This window comes from Protobothrops mucrosquamatus, unplaced genomic scaffold, assembly GCF_001527695.2.
Source record: "Protobothrops mucrosquamatus isolate PMUCROS unplaced genomic scaffold, P.Mucros_1.0 scaffold390, whole genome shotgun sequence".
NCBI lineage: Eukaryota > Metazoa > Chordata > Lepidosauria > Squamata > Viperidae > Protobothrops > Protobothrops mucrosquamatus.
This window is the reverse complement of record NW_015386722.1, coordinates 115,179-134,123: the sequence shown is the minus strand read 5'-3', so window position 1 is coordinate 134,123 and position 18,945 is coordinate 115,179. Positions and strand designations below refer to the sequence as shown.

General features: G+C 39.2%; 1 protein-coding gene across 1 annotated transcript in view; it reads left to right on the top strand.

The window, feature by feature from the left end:
- Nucleotides 1-2,194: 2,194 nt before the first annotated feature.
- The window catches only part of PHACTR4 (phosphatase and actin regulator 4), a 39,085-nt gene continuing 22,334 nt past the window's right edge, over nt 2,195-18,945 (top strand). Inside the window, exons 1-3 of the mRNA XM_015815966.1 lie at nt 2,195-2,540; nt 10,922-11,098; nt 11,862-11,942. Coding sequence (XP_015671452.1) covers nt 2,495-2,540; nt 10,922-11,098; nt 11,862-11,942 — 304 coding nt within the window. The 5' untranslated portion in view covers nt 2,195-2,494. The remainder of the gene's footprint in view (nt 2,541-10,921; nt 11,099-11,861; nt 11,943-18,945) is intronic.

The following is an 18,945-nucleotide window of genomic DNA, read 5'->3' as shown; positions in this document are numbered from 1 at the left end:
CAGTTTTGCCATCCCTGGACTTCGAGTCCTTTTGAATGATTGTGTATTTAAAGGCTTTATCTGTGGGTCAGAACAAACAACTTGTGTTTTTAGGGGAACTTTTTGAATGAAATGATTAAGTCACGTGTGTGGGGTATTTGGTGCTCTCTGAGCTTGGTTGTTTTCCTGCAGATGTTTCGTTACAAAACTAGATTACATCAGTGCTCACATGCTACATTCACATTTACAAGTTTTGTGGAAGTGTAATATAACTGAACCTCTATATAGGAGGTGTGGCAGAACATAGGGTAGAGTGAAAAGAGGGATCAGCCTAGAATCCCTACATGGCCACAAGTGAACTAAGTCCCCCCCCCCCCCGTCTTGAATTCTGTTGACCCTTATCTAACTCCAAGTAGGTGCATTAGTTGAGAATATTCCTGTGCACGGGTATGAGTACCAATAAATCAGTTTAATTGGACCTTCACATGTGGACCTAATCTTTTGGGTCTGACAATGTATGATTTTGCTTTTCTTCTTATATGAGATTTGAAAACTTGTCATTTAGACTTGAGTTCTGAAGTTCATGAATTTTTTCCTTTGTTCAATGGAGTCTGGTTAGATAATAAAAATTACTTCAATGGAAAATATCTTCAGTGACATCTCATGGTTTGCAACAGTGCTTCGAAATAGCAGGAGATAAATTATTGGTCCAGCTCATGGAGAAAATAACATGTCTGGAAATGCGTTAAGTGTAACATCTCTTCTTAATTTATACAATTTGTTTGATACGCTATTTTGAGGTAATCTAACACATGGGGAATTAAAAAGCAAATTACATATTTGATTACACTGGTTGATTGCAGAAGTAATCTAAGAAATAGTGCAGTTCTTCACAATAGCCGAATACTTACATTTACCCAGATTTAGTTTTCCTTTTATGCAGAGTGTTTTTCCAGTTCTGTTAATATAGAAGTTGTAACCGTTTTCAAAATTTAACATATATAAAACCATAATGTATATTTACAGGGTTCTAAAACTTTCTGGAAAAAGAAACTATTAATTCTGGACAGGATTGTTTCACAATTGTATGCATTATAGATGAGAAATTTTAATTTAGTGATAAGGAGAGTTCTGAAGATAGAGATAGGTTTAGTTTGAATCTCTTCCCTACTTGTGTTTTTAATATTAGTAAGTTTAGCTTTTTCCTACATGGAGCAATACAAATAATAGGGATAATTTAATAGTGTCAGAGTTTGAAATTTTATTTTTCTTTTTGTAAACCATCTATTAAATTATCCCTATTATTTGTATTGCTCCATGTAGGAAAAAAACACGCTTAGTGTCAGAGTTCGAAATTATTATTTTTTTTGTAAACCATCTAAGCATGATCATGTTAGCTGGCAATGATGGGAATAGTCCAACAATAAGAAAGTTGATTTATAAATAGAAGATAAAGACATCCCAAAGGTGCTTTTTCAAAAGGCAACTGGACTTTGTTTTTCATTGAAGACGTTTCGCGTCTCCTCCAAGAAGCTGAAGAAGCTTCTTGGATGAGAAGCAAAATGTCTTCAAGAAAAAACAAACTCCAGTTGCCTTTTGAAAAAGCACCTTTGGGACAACCACGACCTGGATGATGGAGGATCTCCATAGAAAGAAGATAAAAGAAATTCCAATTAATATTGCTTGAGTGCGCAGAATACGTCACCTCTTGGATTCCCCTTTCTGGACAAAAAAAAAAATAACCGCACTTGGACTCTGTGTTGATTGATCCAAAGCACCAATCCAGTTCTTGGTTCTGTCCTTCCAGTTGGTCCCAGAGGATGAGAATCCTTTCTCTGTGTCCCCCTTTATTCTCTCTTTTTTAAATCACTCATTTTCCTTTCGTGATATGGAAGGGAAGTTGGAATCTCAGGGGTAGCTAATCCATTTCAGATGGTCTCCGCCTCTCCACCCCCCAAGAAAACCAGGGTGCTCAGATTTCTTCCTTCAAAGCAGAAGAATGACAATTAGTAGTAGCTTGTTTATAAGCTGTTCGGCCGTTTGAAGTCTTCCAAACCCTTCTGCTTGTTCGTCCCCCTTCCAGCCTTTTAACTCGTGCCTTTAAAGAGCCCAGGGGGTGTTGATTACTTGGCTTCTGTAGCTCTGAAGTCTCCTCCTCCTCCTCCTCCTCCTCCTCCTCCTCCTCCTTCCTGAGATCCACCCCTAAGCAGAATACGCACTGTGGAATGACAGGCATTCGTTCTTCCTTGGAGGGGGCTGGCATGGGAGCGTATTTATGAGAATTACACCGTGCCCAGGCGAGCAATACAGGACATACCGTGGCAGAGCTTGGACCCGCAATCCTGGACTTTTTCTGACTTGGGACCATTCTTCTTTGGGGTCTCGGAGTGGGTTGGGGGGAAGCGGTGAAGTTTCTCCACCCTGCGGAGTCTGTTAACTTTCAGAGGCTGATGTCTGCTTCTCGAATCGGCTTGCCTTGCTCCCTCTCTCTGAGCCTACCTTGAAGAATAAAAGAATGGGACAGACACGCTACTCAAGACCGGTATATCCAGCTCCCTTGGGTGAGTAATGGAGGGTCTAGTTGCAGCTGAAAGCACAGCCAAGAATTGTAGGTGAAGTCAAAGCACGTTGAAAAAAGAGATGGCTAGGATTGTGTAAGTTGGAAGAGTTTTTGATTCTCAGAAGTGCCGAGGAGAGATTGTTTTCGTAATCCTTGCTTAAAAAAAAAAAAAAAAGAGAGAGAGAAGCCTTGCTTTGGAACATCTATTGCTCTGTAACTTGTACCTAGTGTACTTTAGGAACCAGTCTTTTTGATCTTTGCTTGTTGCTGCCAGAGTGGAAAAAAATTCCGAGTAAAAGTGGTCAGCAGAAAATACGTATCCTGCATTTTGCTTGGAGTGAAATGCTTCAGACAAGGATGATGCGCTGATTTACTATTTCTCCTCTGTGTGATACTTAATTATTAAAACACACTTCTTCTAATCACCTACCATCCTGAAGCAATTTAATCAGTCATCCTTTAAGCAGGAGATTTTTTAAAAGAACACTTGTCCATATCCACTTGCTTCCATTTTCAAAAAAAGACATTGCCTCCACGATCCTACACTTTAAAATTAAAATGGACTCATCATCCAAGAATGAAGGAAGGAACACAAAAGTTTCAGGTTGAGGATTCCAGAGAGTGGGTCTTTTCAGTCCCATCCCATGGGTTTTAGGGACTATTAATGCCACTATTGAAGTCATTGTTGCTGTTCCTACAAAATCCCATAACTGTACATCTCTCGGGTTTTGACAAACTGTTTGGCAAAGCAGAGAAGCAAAGAATTGGGGCAGATGTAGGGGAAACATCTTGTGGTGTCTCAATTCAGGGCAGCCTTGGTGACAGTGGAGGAAATATCCAGGACTGGGTAGGTTTGCATTTTAAGAGTTAACATCAGAATCGTACAAGGGATCTTTTTTCCTTCTTCCTCTCCTATTTAACTGTGGACCCAATTGAATCGTCTAGGGCAGTGGTTCTCAACCTGTGGGTCGGGACCCCATTTGGGGTTGATCGACCATTTCATGGGGGTCGCCAAGCAAGGCTGTCCACCATTTTTTTTGTCCGCCATTTTTTTTGTCCGCCATTTTTCCCCCCCTTTTCCGGTGGGTGCCTTACCTCCCTTGGGCTGGGCCAGCTGGTGGTTGGCCTGCTCCGTCTCTGCCGCTTGCCAGCTACGCCTCAGCCAGCGCAGGGGGTGGAATCACTCATGTGCGGAGCTCCCGGGCAGGGAAAGTCCTCGACTTATGACCAGTTGGGTAGTCCTCGACTTATGACTGGTTTAGTCCTCGACTTACAACCGGTTTAGTCCTCGACTTACAACCGGTTTAGTCCTCGACTTACGACCGGTTGAGGTCGTGGCATTAAAAAGGTTGAGAACCACTGGTCTAGGGAGCCATCCAGAAAATATCTCTATCAGGCTACCAAGATTGGCGTGGTGTTGCCTGGTAGTCAACCAGGATCTGAATAAAGATGCTGACAATTGAGGTTTTTAATGTACCTGCCATTTTTTTTCACAGTACTACAAATGAGTTAAGAAACATTTCTTAGCCTGACTCTGTGCAGGGTATATTTCACAAATAGGGTGTGACTTTAGTAGAGACAGTCTTTGATTTGGGAAATGAGCTTTAAGAGTTAAATATGTTTGCAGCTTGTCTTGTGGCCTCTATTATAAGTCGCATTTTAAATCTCCACTAAGTGCCTTCCCATTTTTAAGAGGCGATTTTTAATTTTGTGTGTCTGTGCGCTCCCTACTAATTTAAATTGCTAAATGTATTTAGCAATTTCCTTATTTGCAAAGGAGTAGATTAGATAGTAGCAGACAGATCCTTATGTTCTATTATCTTGTGTTGCCAATGTTTAGAAGACTTAAACCAAAGCACTGGTAGTTGAAATAAAAAACAATTCTTTAGCAATAGATAAACTTTTGTAGGTACTCAAAGAAGCCCTCTGAAATGATTAGAACAGTATTTAGGGTGCAACATATGTATTATGTTTCCTTATTCTCACTTGCTGTTACCAAATTAAATCAACACACCTGATTTGCACCTTAGTTTCTTAGAGATTGTATGCATTGACCAGAGACAGAACGTATATTTGCCCTTGTTGCAAATAGAAGTATGTGGCATTTGTTGATGTGACACAGCTTACAATATTGGAAATAGCCATTATTTTTCTGTAGCAGGTTGTTTTTTCTTTCAGGAAGATAGGTGGGGTGACCTTCCCCATACTTAAGCCCTGAGTGCACATAGTTTGACTTCAGCAAACATATTGCAAGACAGTCTGGTGCTCTTGGGAAGGTGTGGGGGAAAATGTGGAATTCAGTTCAAACTTTAAAAAAAAAAATCCTTTCCAGACAAGGGCTTTATCCAACGTTCTCTTGACTTGTCTGTGTGTGGGTTCCCAGTGACAGAATGTGCCATGGAAATGATTCTATGAAATGTGAATTTTGTTATGCGTATAATACATTACACAGTGTAACAGACAGCTGTAGATCTACAACCCGTGGGTCACTGGTTGTGTGGATGCGGAGGTTGAATTCCTTTTATTTCCTCCAAGAATTTGCTGCCACTACCCATATACTCTTTTGTTCCTGCTGAAGTAGAGCAGAGCTTGTTTTTTTTAAGGGGAAACATTGGTTTGCAGCATTACAGTCTTTAAGCTTATCAGCTGTAACTCTGGATGTTTTCCACCCCTCAGTATCTAGTGCTATTAGTTCTGGTTATGATGAAAAAAAATGACAAAACATGTTGTGACTTCATGATGCAAACTTCACTATTTTGTACTTGATACCAGATGCAAGTACATAAGTCACAGGGTTTTGCCACAGTGATGCTATGATGCGTGTTTTGACACTCCCTCCACCCCCTGTTCCCTATGTGTTCACTTGACATTCATCTCATGCAACTTAGTGAACTATTCAAGCCACTGGTTAAAAACCAGAGTTAGCTGACCCCAATTACAATTTCTGCCAGGCTTCCACTATTTTTCTCAATAGAGGCTTACTGATGCAAATGTGCTGTATATCTCCATAGTGGTTCCTGGACAGTGAGGTTATACAAGTGTTTGCACAGTGGATGCATTATGTCCAAAAATACAATTTGTGCCCAAATTAAGCAGATGTTTTGTGATACGGAATTTAAATTTACGAAAGAGGAATAACCCGTTGTTTTTAATCAGAAAATATGCCAGCTTGAGAGCAGAGGTAAAGCCTGTGCAGACTTCCTTAATGAAACATGAAAGAGCAAAAATAGACGCTTGGTCTACTTTTTACTGAGTTGCCACAATAGCACGAAAAGCCTGCAGCCTGGGATCCTTTACCACAGCTGGACGTAGCTAGCTTTTATTCTCCCCCCCTTAATTTAAATATATGTAAATATTTGAAGTAACACATTATCTCCAATCTAGTTCTATTAGCAAAGATGTATAGAAATAGCACTTCATACCCTTGTGATTTTCAGTTGTTTTGTGAAATAATTTTAACGGGGACATTGTTTACCTCCAGAGAATTTGCTGCTAGCCTGGGGTGAGTACTATGGTATTAATGCGATGGTTGAAATAAAAAGAAGAAGCCCTTTTGTACTGCTCCAGGGTCTGTTGGATCACTGCGCTACATAAGAGCCATCATGGGCTGTTCTTGGCATCGTGACATCAACCACCTTCCTGTTCTGCTTGTCATGTGGCGCTTGGTGCAATGCAGGATACGCTAATATAATGCCACCAAATTTATTGAGTTATTATTGAGTGCCTTGTGGATGCAAGACATTGGCATAGGTATATATGCATTTCTGCTAGCAGAGGGGGATTTATTTCAAAAAAAACTTTAATTTGGTGGTATTTATGGCACTCCTTTACTGCTTTCTGGTTTTGTTGTTACGAGAAGCTGCTACCCTTTGGGAATATATAACTTAAATGAAGATGATAGCTAACAATTGAAGAAATAGACAAGACAACAGTTGCATTGCTTCAGAATTTTAAATATGTATAAAGAATGATAGGATCTACTGTCTGTGTTAAAACCAGAGGTTTTCTTTTTAAGAGTGATTGATGAGCAGTTAGGAAGATTATTTCAATCTATGATTACTGTGGTGAGATTACTGTATGCTCAATGAGGGAAAGATTGGGCATTACCCACTATGGAGGAATGGTTGGTGGAACTGATAGAATTTGTTGAGATGGAAAAATGGACTTATTCCTGTATTTCTCAACCATGGGAACTTTAAGAGGGGTGGACTTCAACTCCCAGAATTCTGGGAGCTTAAGCCCACCCATCTTAAAGTTCCCAAGGCATTGTTGACATTCATCAATGACTTCAAAACACCTTATGGACTTTTTGCACAAGAAAGAAATGTTTGTGATGTAGGCCTTTGATGATTAGAAGATGTGCGTTATAAACCCACATTACCTGTTGATCCATCCATTGTTTGCACAATACAATCTTAGAATCTTTATGAAGAAGAAGGTGAATACATTTTATTTGACTAAGATTAGCATACTTAACCTCATTGGATTTTTGCATTTAACAGTTATTACTGTAGAATATTTGATTTTGATTACAGGTGGTTGTGGTACAACACCCATTGCTTCAGAGTGGTTATATCCCAGTATGTCTTCACTGAATTACAACCAATAATCAATAGGATGAATTCTAGAACCTCGTTGCCTTTCCATGACATTGGAAAAAATTGTGAATATTATAATTTGGGTCTGCAGCAAATGTCATTAAAATAATGTTCCTAGATCAGAAATGATCATTTCACCAAGTGAATGAATAAAATTAGAGCTCTTATTAAAATATAACGCCCTTGGCATTTTTCTAAAGAGGAAGCACGTCTGCAAATAATTGGAATATTTAGTAGTGTTGCTTTTGATGTCCAGAAATACATTTGCAAAGGAAATCCTAAAGTGTTGGGTTTTGTGTTCTGCAAAATATGAAGAATGATTTTTCAGAAGTATTCACCAAACATGGGATCTCCTTCAGTGTATATCATAATGTTTAGAGCTTACACTGTTTTGTTTTTGCATTCATGACTTTTATTGTTTTATCAGTGTAGAAAATACAAAGAAAAATAAAAATAGGAAATTAAGGGAAGGAAAAAGAGAGAGGGGAAGAAAATATGATGTACAAGGGAAAAAGGAAAAAACATTGACGTCTAATTTTTTTAACACAGTACATGATAACAGCATTACAGCCTCAACTTTTTATTTTTACACATTAGTATATAACTAGCCATTTCTCTTAACAACAAATCTATCTAATTGGCAAAATCAAAGTCAACTAGCTGGAGGTGTCCATATACAAGCCATTAGTTCTTTTGGAGATTTTCTTGATTTTCTTGCTTTCCCCAAAACATGGAGTTGTGAATTCCCACCCAGAGATTTCCCCTAAGTGGTTAATGTGCTAAGTAGTTACTTGTGCACATTTCTGCGTATCTAAGTATGGTTGCAATTGGGTTTTGCATCTGGAAGTATTCTGTATCCCTTTAGTTTGTTTTTTTTAAGGACACAGGTCTTAAAGTGTTCTTGTGCAGCTGAGATTCAAAAATGTCTCATGTCCATATTTGCCAAAAAATAGATTTATTTTTGGAAAGCTCCATGGGAACACCCCCTACAGCGTGAGCCATTTGTGAGTAAGGCAGTTACTCTACAATCTCCCTCTGAAAGAATTATGATAACACCTGATCTACTCACTAAGTCATGGAACAAGAGTAATATATTATTTCTTCATAAGATTGGTCTTAAATTGGCTTTGTTCCCATTCACACATGATCTCAACTATATCGCTGTATGATATGAACTCAAATGATGCCAGCCTCCTGAAAACATTTGTTTGAATAGAAGCCTGACTTGGGTTATAGGATGTTGTAAATACTGGGAGAAATTGAAATGGCAGCGTTGTGCAAGGAGAACATTTACATCATAACTTCATTCAAGAAGGTATTCTTGGTGTAGAGTAATAATGAATGGCAAGTAGAAGTGAATGTTAGATATTTTCAAATTAACTTAGGTTTCATGCTTATGCTAAGCCATAACTTTTAACCCTGGAATTTTGGAATTTGCATATGGTATGGCCATTGCTGAGAAATGGGCTGGCCATGGATCTGGAGAGTATGCAGGTTGCAGAATTCCTAAAGTGATCTGTTTCATTTTAACTTCATACAGTATGTGAAACTAGGAGAAGGAGTGGGAGAACCTAGAGGCGGAGTCAAAAGAGAAATCAGCCTGGAATTTCTATGTAGCCACAAATGGACTGATTCCAGCACCTCTTGGATTCCATGCCAAGATAGTGCTATTATTTGAGTAGATTTTTATAAATAGGCATACTTAGTAATACATCAATTTAATTGGAACTTGTGTTATCCTGATTTTTCACGCCTAACTAGCCATTAGAGTTTGTCATCGATGCTTTATAATATAGGTTGGTTTTGTATTGGTTTTTTTTGTTTACAAATATTTTTAATAATTTGTAAACCACCCAGAGCCACTGGGAGTTGGGAGGCATAAAATGTTAATAAGAATGATAATAGAAAATCTATGAATTGACATAATTTCTGTCTGTCAATTACAAGACCTGACTGGATGAACTCAGGCATAATATACGAAATCTAAGGAATAATTTCTTGGTCACTCTTTAACTTACAATTGATTGTGCAGTTTTGGAAGTGAGTTCTATAACAACGAATCAAATGTGATTCATCTTTTTCCTATATGATTTTTTTTGAAATTTTCTTTTCCTTTGTTTACAGTTTGTTCCTAAGGAGAACTGTTTATACTGCATTGTCATGTTTGTAGAAAGGGAAAGATGCTGATCAGCATTCTTCATTGTGGTATCCTCCAGATATGTTTGAAATAGCAACTTCCATATTTCCACGTAGGATAGGTAACATAATTCTAGGAAATAGGGGACATATTCTGGCGCATATGAAGTTTAGTAAGCTCATTTACAAAATGCCATAGGTTAACTTTGAGCAGAGATTGGATATTTGTGGCCATATGACCAAGTAGCTAAAAAGTTGGGAAGATTTGACAGGCAATAACCATGGTGGGAAGCTGTGGGATGCGGAGAGCATTTTGATGATTTTTAAAATAAAATATTCCTGCTGATGTTTTAACCCCCCCAAAATAAAACGGAAGCTTATGGAAATGATAAACTAAAGAAAAGAAGAAGAAAGATGAATTAAAAGTGACTGAGAGACAGAGTATTTATCAGAGTATAAATTCAAAAAGGGTATCTTTTGGCTAATGGAACTTCTTGTAAATCATGCTGGTTGACTAATATTTTACAGGGAAAACTCCAAGCGCCATAAAATGGCTCGAAACAGTAAAACCTGAATGGATTTTCCATATCTGACATTTGTTTGCTTCATAGACCAGTGTCGTACTTAAGCTGCAGGGATATTTTCCCACAGGCCCTTTCTCTTCCTCCTGCGCACTCTTTGTTTTTAAAAATGTTTGGGGAATGCCAGAACAGTAGGTGGAGTGGGAGGCTGTTATTGTGTTGATTTCCTGAGATTGTTACTTTTGGCATGGGATGCTTTTTCTCTCCCCCCCCCCCATTTTTAAAACAGGAAGTAAATCAAAGCCACCCACCCCTCATCATTTTAGCTTGTTTTTTGTCTACCCATTTTATAGCAAATCTGTACAATAGTGTAATGTACAGTATTTTCCCAAGGTTTTTTTTCTGTGTGTTTTCCTGCTGCATAAGGTTAAAAAAATATAATAAAGTTATATTCTAGCTACAGGTAGTCCATTACCCACGACCACAATTGACTTCAAAATTTCTGTTGCTAAGCGAAACAGTTGTGAGTTTTGCCCCATTTTATGACCTTTCTTGCCACTGTCGGTAAGTGAATCACTGCAGTTGTTAAGTTAGTCACACAATTATTAAATGAATTTGGCTTCCCCATTGACTCCACTTGTCAGAAGGTCGCAAAAGGTGGTCACGTGACCCCGGGACCGTGCAACCATCATAAATATGAGTCAGTTGCCAAGCGTCTGAATTTTGATCATGTGACCACGGGGATGCTGCAACGGTTGTAAGTATGAAAAGTGGTCATAAGTCACTTTTTTCAGTGCCGCTGTAACTTCAAATGGTCAGTAAATGAACTGTTGTAAGCCAAGGACTATCTGTAGTCACCTTCATCTAGAACAGGGGTCCCCAACCCCCAGTCCGTGGACCAGTACCGGGCCGCAGCATGCCAGCAACCGGGTCTCACAAACAAACAAAGCCCCGTCCGTGGGATGCAGGCAGCACATAAAACCATGCACCCTTTGGTCCGCGGAAAAACCTCTCTCCACGGAACCGGTCCCTGGTATCCAAAAGGTTGGAGACCTCTGATCTAGACGAGGTATCATTGTGACAATGTCCTCTTATAATGAATGTTCCTCTTTCTCTTTCGTGTGCAGCTGAGGAGGGGGAGCAGCCAACACAGGATGCTGGAACAGTGGCTGAAGTTCTGGAATCCGGCGACACAACCCCGCCTTCCAAGAGAAAGAGCAAATTTGCTGGGTTTGGCAAGATCTTTAAACCTTGGAAGTGGCGAAAAAAGAAAACCAGTGGAAAATTTAAAGAGACATCAGAAGGTAATCTGCTAGACTCCAGTCCTGTTCTTCTCCCCTTAAGCCCTTGTGCATTCTTAGCCTGAGTTTGCTCACTGCATTAAGTGGTAAAGTGGCTTGATTTCTTTTGGCTTTTGAGTGGTAATGAGAGACTCTTGGCACTGTACTTTGTAAATCATGTTTTGTGGCTTAATTCAAGGGAAGGAGTAAGTGAAATGTAGTTTAATCAACAAACCACAAGTAATAGTCTGTTATTTCCTGAGACCCCAGTCCTTGTTTTGGACATGGTACCGTATTTGTTCTTATGCCATTTTACCTCCCTGACTGCTTTGGCCACAGGTCACTGAATCAACAGATCTTCCAGATCAGAAATTATCTGGCATAGCACTTTGCATTCTTACCTGAAAATAGCAGATTCCAGATCTGCTTCCTCAGAAATGTTTTCAAAGTTTTATTGCCACTTAATAATGATAGCCAACTGCGGCTATAACTAAGCTTTGCTGAAGTGGCCTGTAGTAAAATGTCAAATAGAATTTCAGACAAGGAGTGCCTAGTTAAAGTTCCATTGACTGTTTTCCAGTTGTAAAATATTGTATGCATGAAGTGTTATCCTCCTCTTGCAACATGGATTGAGGGAAAAGAAATATTTACATAAGAATATGTATGTAACATTCATCCTTAAAACAATCACAATGAGCCACTTAACCATATCTTAAAAGTGATTTTTTCCCCTCCATCTTTGCCCTCTATTCTGAGTGCTGGTTTTTTGTTTCCAATTTAATGTCAGTTTTAGAACGAAAGATTTCAATGCGAAAACCAAGAGAGGAGCTCATTAAAAGAGGGGTTCTTTTGGAAGATGTTGAACAGGGTGAGTTTACCCATTGTCTTCCTCTGTGTATTCTACATTTGCAGTTCCAGCTCTGATAAGTTTCATCTTTGGCATTTCATGCCTGGGTGCCCCCTCGCTTTCTCCCATCCCATCCCATCCCCTTCCCCACCTCTGTTAAATATGACTCTCTGTCTTTATCTGCCCTTTGAACATTTTTGATACTATATGTTCCGGGGAGAGACAGCGAAAGAACTGTTTCATTTATTTCCTTTCTTTTCTCCAAGGAGACATTTTAGGTTGACAAATTATGAGTTTCTGAAGGTCAGCTAGTGAGTAACTGAAAAGCTGACTTGGATTCCAAGGTAGCAGTAAAAAGGAATAGCAAAAGCACTTATATATATTGCTCCACAGTGCTTTACAGCACTCTCTGAGCGGTTTACAAATGTCAGCATATTGGCCCCAACAATCTGGGTCCTCATTTTACTGAACTTGAAAGGATGGAAGGCTGAGTTAATCTTGAGCCCATCAGGATCAAACTCCAGTCTTTGGGCAGAGTTAGCCTGCAATAGTGCATTCTAACCACTGCGCCACCACAGCTCATAATGGCACAAGGATAATGCACAACCTTCATATATAGAGGACTTTGGTTCAATTCTTGATAATTGATGATGGGGCTAGATACATCTAAAATTGTGGGTGACTGGATGATTGACAGCCAACTACCAAAATTCTTAGCAGATGTGATCTTATATCTGGATAATTCAAGACTGGAAAGCTCAGTGATTTTGGGACCATAATTTAGATTTTGGGGACCATAATTTAGACTTTTGAAGCATAAGCAGCTGTGGCATTCCCAGCCACAAAATCCTCATTTTCTGGAAAGTAAAAATGAGGATCCTCACTGCCAGTACTTTAGATTTTCAGGGTGTTCCTCTTCCCCCCTCCCAGGTGGGCACACTTTCTTTAAAAAAAAAAAGCCTTAATTCAAGACCCAGAGGCATTTCTGTTGATAAAGAAAATACTAAACGTGGTCTCCCTTGCAGCAGTTGGCTACTTTCAAATTTAAAGAGCATGAAAGAAGTTTTAAAAGTCAGGTGACGCAGTGGGCTTGGTGGGATTCAAGGAACATATCAGTAGGTCTGTTGGTGCTTCCCAGGGAACACATTGGGGGATACAGGCATGGAAAGTTGTGAGTAAAATGGACTGCAAATCTGTCCCAAAGGTGCTTTTTCAAAAGGCAGCTGGACTTTGTTTTTTCCTTGAAGATGTTTTGCTTCTCATCCAAGAAGTGTCTTCAGTTGGATGAGAAGCAAAACATCTTCAAGGAAAAACAAAGTCCAGTTGCCTTTTGAAAAAGCGCCTTTGGGACAACCATGACCTGGGTGACTGAGAATCTCCAAAGATAATCTGGCTCATTATAACACAATTGCTTAGCTTCTAGCCCTACTTCACTGGGGCTACTTTGCTACATCAAGGCATCTTTACTTGAGGTGGGATGTTCTAAAGGCAGCAAAGGAACAGATAGACTTATTCATAAAATCTTCAGCAGAAAAGAATTTACTGTCCCCAGCTGGATGAGGAACTGAATTCCTCTGTCCTGAACTAATGTCATCCTTTGTCAAAGTTAGGAATGTTGCAAAGAGCAAGCTGGTCATTCTCCCTTCCCCATTTCAGTCAGATATTAAATGGAAACCTTGGCTGTGGTGGTGGGGACTGTTTTGCAGAATATTGCTGATCCAGCCACAGGAAAAGGCAGAAGAGGAAATACCCTTTCCTTCTCAGTAGGACAAGAAATCCATGCCTCTCCCTTCCTATTCTTTACTTACTGTGAGTTAAAAATATTTGTGTTCCACTTGACAGCAGGACTCCAGGTTCAGTGTAAATGAACTCAGGATAGGAGAGGTCTGGAGAGGTAGTGATAGAAACTTACTCCCCCAGTTTCTTCCTTCATTGTGATAGGATGGAAATGAAGAATCACTCTGCTTCTCTTAGCATGCTCACAGCTTTGTCAATACATCTGGGATGCAGCATGCATCTGTGGGATTCACACAACCTTGGTTTCCTTTTTAGCTAGCCCAGGGTTTTTCCAGTGGCACCACCACACATCCTAAGAAGGAAGAACAGGAGCCTTGAAATGCCATTCCACACTTTGAACACCTGCTCAGCAGGCTGAGCAGACTCGGTGGCTATTTGTCAACTTTTCCCTACTCAGAGAATGAAGTGCGTTATATTTATAATTACATTGGAGTAATTTTTTAAATCTACACCTATAAATCAGCATTTATAAGCTCATGCAGATTATGCAACCTGCATTTGAGGTGATGTATAAGTCACCATCCAAGGAAAAGAACGCACACTTTGTGCTTAGTGGATCGAAAGCATTTGCTCTTCTCTCCTTAATTAAGTGTTTCCCTCTTTGGGAGAAGGTACTGTAGCTTCCAATTGAAGAGGAGCAGGCACTTTGGATCGGTTCTTATTTTGAGCTTATTTTCTAAACTGTCTTCCTGACCACTACCACCACACCTCCTCTCTCTGTTCTCTTATCTTTGGCCTGCAAAGAACCCATAAACACATAAACAATCCATCTCTCTCATCAGTTTTAGAAGTTCACATAGAGACCACAAGAGAAGCGGTTGCCTGTATATGTGCCAAGATAATTTACTCAGCCGTTGCCTTCATTTCCTCCTTAAACAGAAGCTGGAAATTCAGAAACACAGCACAATGGCGTGTATTTTGTTGGGGCTAGTGAAAATGATACAGGCATGTGATATACACAGCATTGGAGAATAGTGTGTAACGTCACGCTCTAGTTACACTGAGAGAAAAACAAGCAAGGGTAAATAGAGGACTGCTTGGTGTTAAAATGACTAAAGTGGCATATAAACATTTGGGGGAAAAATGAAGGAATGAAGGAATGAATAAATGAATAAATATTAAAAACAGAAAAACATAAACTTGCAGGTACACGTTACAGCATGAGGTTGAGTTTTATTATGATAGGAGTTTCTTATTGACAACATGAACCTAAAAGAGAGTCTATTTACAGTTTGAGACTAAGTTACAGAATTTAAAAATACAGCACACCGTTAAGACATGCATATGTGCATAAGTAACAATACATCTATATACTACTAAAACTCTATTTGTCTGTTTGCAAGCTTCAGTTGAGGAAGTGAGTACATCATAGGGCAACAGTTTTTGAATCAACATACCTGAAATGGGCTAACTCAAACAATACATCCTAATCTGGATCCCATTGCTCCTATGGACTTGAAATTTGGCAAAATTGTGGCTGTTTCAGCACTGCTGTGTTGCCACACCACTGCCCTGATGTGGTCAGCTGTAGTCTTGTGATCTTCATTTCCCTATCAACTTCCACAATGAAAGTCAATGGGAAAGCCAGCAGGAAGTCGGAGGTTGCTCCTCCTCCTCCTCCTCCTCCTCCTCCTCCTCCTCCTCCTCCTCCTCCTGCTTTTTGCCTGCCCGGTTTCTCTATTTAGGTAAGAAATATCTTTAAAATGATGACCTGACAGGTTATGGGTTGTCTAGTACATTTATAAAAAGAAGCCCTATAAAATTAATAATCATTGAAGGCACTAACTGGTTTCTATAAGCAAAGGCTACAAATAAAAGCTTTGCTCCTGCCTTCAAAACTCCTGGGTATGGATCATTTAGACAGAATGCCTCAATCTTGTTATCCTCAGTAACGTTTATCAGACTCAGGAGCAGATGTATTAGCTCCAATTGCCACTGTGAGTACAGGGTGCATTTTAAAAGGATATGTGAAACAAACTCAGCTTCTGTCTTTGAGCAAACACATATTTGATCCTCCTATGGAAGTTTGGCATATCAACCAGCTGTCAAGCAGGGTCTGTAAATGGAATCGTAATAACTTGAATCAGGGAGGAAATAAGTGACAGAAGTGAAAGTGATGCCTTGTATAAAGTGGGAGTGATCTTGGGTACCCTGTGCCCAGTTTTTCCCTCTTCTAGAACTGACCTGCTCCTGGATAGCCACAGTATAAGGGGGGTCATGCACGAATACAAGGAAGTACCCAGATTTCTAACAGGTAGCTGACGTGTATATACCTCACTTCCTAACAATGTTTTGTTGTGATTGATGCATTGAAAACATATTTCACAGTGTCTGTTCCACATATGAGTGCACAGCAGCATGGGGAAGGTTGTTCTTTGGACAATCTTGTGTTGATGCAGTGTGTTTGCAGATAATAACCGCCCTGAGTCCGCAAGGAGAAGGGCGGGATATAAATTTAATAATAAATAAATAAAATAAAATAAGTTCTCGTGTGCAGATAACAGTTTAAGAAAGTTTGTTTTTTCAAACCCAGAAAGGAATTTTCTGGTGCTCTTTCTGTAAAAGTGACATACTGTTCAATCTGTTTTGACCTCTTGATTTACTTGTGCGTTGTGTTATGGATGCACTTGGTTGTTTCAAATCAAGGTCATGCCTTCTGCTAGGTTTGTCTTTTAATTCTCTCTGGACGGAAGGTGATTCTTCCCTTTGTCTTTTCAGATGAAGTGGTGATTGCTAACAGACCTGTATTCTTGTTTTTATGGAATATAATAATAATAATAGTAGTAGTAGTAGTAGTAGTAGTAGTAGTAGTAGTAGTAGTAGTAGTAGTAAAGTTGGAAGGTACCTTGGAGGTCATCTAGTCCAACCCCCTGCTCAGGCAGGAAAACCTATACCATTTCGGACAAATGGCTGTCCAGTCTCTTCTTAAAAACTTCCAATGTTGGAGCATTCACCACTTCTGGAGGCAGGTTGTTCCACTGGTTAATTGTTCTAACTGTCAGGAAGTTTCTCCTTAGTTCTAGGTTGCTTCTCTCCTTGATTAGTTTCCATCCGTTATGTTATTGTCTTTGGGATTTTAAGCTTTGTGTGTTGCTCAGAGTCAAATTTGTGATACGGGCAGCTGTACAAATTGTCTAAACAAACAACCAAACCAAGAAATAATCCAAATCATGAGTAAGAACCAATTCCTGTTGGAGTAGTGTTGAGCCTTCAGTGAACATTGTCTAGACCAGACTTGGCCATTTTATGGCCCCGGGCCACATCTGGCCCTTTGGTTGTCCCTGACTTGCCTGTGTGAGGTCAGTCAAAAATTAGAAATCAAATGTAAATTAGACATAACATGTATTCTTACCAGTAGCAGCTAACCAAAACCATGTAATTTATTGCTTTTTATAAAACAATAAAATTAACATTGAGCAGAATTAAGTTCAGCCTATTAGTTTGACCCTCACAACAGTCCTAGTTTCTCATGTGGCTGCTTGGGAAAATTAATTGCCCTCCCCTGGGCTAGACCTTCGGTTTCCTGACATTTCACTAGCAACTGTGGTTGACATCTTCAGATGCAAGGTAGCCTGTGGACCACAGTCACTAAAACCTTGAAGCTCAACACTGCCTAACAGTTTACTGGCTGTGAAAACCCACATTAGGATGCTGTTGATTTATTGAAGCCACAAATGACAAATTAAATGTCATTAAAGAAAGAATCTGAAAAGCTAGTTCTGTGTTCACTGAACTGTCTGACACTGAGTTTTATGGATCAAAGAACCCATGGGGAAACTTGACTTTCTGCAGTAATCCTTTTTATAAAATCTCATAATCCTCCCCCCCCCTCAAGTGTACTGAAAGCAAGGTGCCCCTTTTATCATAAATTCCCCATGGGATATTAAGAAAGCAAAGACACATATTTCACAAAAAGTATGGACATTTCTCTTTCTGGCTTTATGAATCCCCCTGACTCCTGCAGAATATTTCTTGCTAAATTTCCATTTAGGCATAAGGCAATAATAAGATTATAGAAATAGATATTTCTTAAATTGGAGTAATCAGCAATATTACACAACAAAAACTCCTTTATTCCAAAAACCCCCTCTGAACTGGAATGATAACTAATATTTCACAATAAGGGCATAATTCCATTAAATTTCACTGTTAGGAGGCTGGATAGGCTTTGTTCAAGGCCAAACACAATGTAAGATTAATCAAGCTCCATAGCTCTCCATATCCCATATTTCTCATTTTGAAATATTCTATCTATTTTTAACTAAAGCTTATGGTGCATGGGTTTCCCCTCCCTCCTCTCTGTCTACTGTATTCCTGATTTTTAACAATGAGCAGAAGTTAAACAGAGGGCAAAAGACTACTTCAAACATTAAACACTTCAGTATAAATATTTTATTAACAATGAATAACCTTCACAAGTTACGCATGTCATTCAAGTATGTGAACTTGCTTAGCTAAACAAAGCAAGTATTTTAAGAGATTTAATCCCTGCTACATGATCTTTCTTTCTTTCTTTCTTTCTTTCTTTCTTTCTTTCTTTCTTTCTTTCTTTCTTTCTTTCTTTCTTTCTTTCTTTCTTTCTTTCTTTTTCTCTCTCTCTCTCTCTCCCTCCCTCCCTCCTTCAATTCCTTCCTTCCTTCCTTCCTCCCTTCCTTCCTTCCTTCCTTCCTTCCTTCCTTCCTTCCTTCCTTCCTTCCTTCCTTCCTTCCTTGAAATCCAGAATCACCTTCTAAATAGACTGTATCCCCTATTCTTTCTTTTTTTCTCTCAGCAGTTTGTAAGAGATTTAAAGAAACATTCACATATAAGAACATGCTCCCAGCCACACATGTACACAGACACACATTGGAGGCATGTGAAATATTCAGAAGTATAGAAGTATCACCTTTGTTTTACCTGCCCTGTTTTGTAGCTTTACCATAAAAACTAGCCAGCTGAGATCAGCTCATAAATTTGGGATTTTACCAAGGCATTTGTGAATCTTCAGCCATTTTAGATATTCCAAATTCCTAGTTAGTTGGGATTTAATATATTTATTTATTTATTTATTTATAATTTGATTTGTATCCCGCCCTTCTCCTCACCGGACTCAGGGCGGCTAACAGCCTTATAAAACAACATTACAACAAATATCAATATTAAAACCAAATTAAAAGAAAATATTTGTAAAGGCCTAGTCGTTAAAATTACCCTTAAAATTACCCTTAAAAACCCCACTAAAATTCCC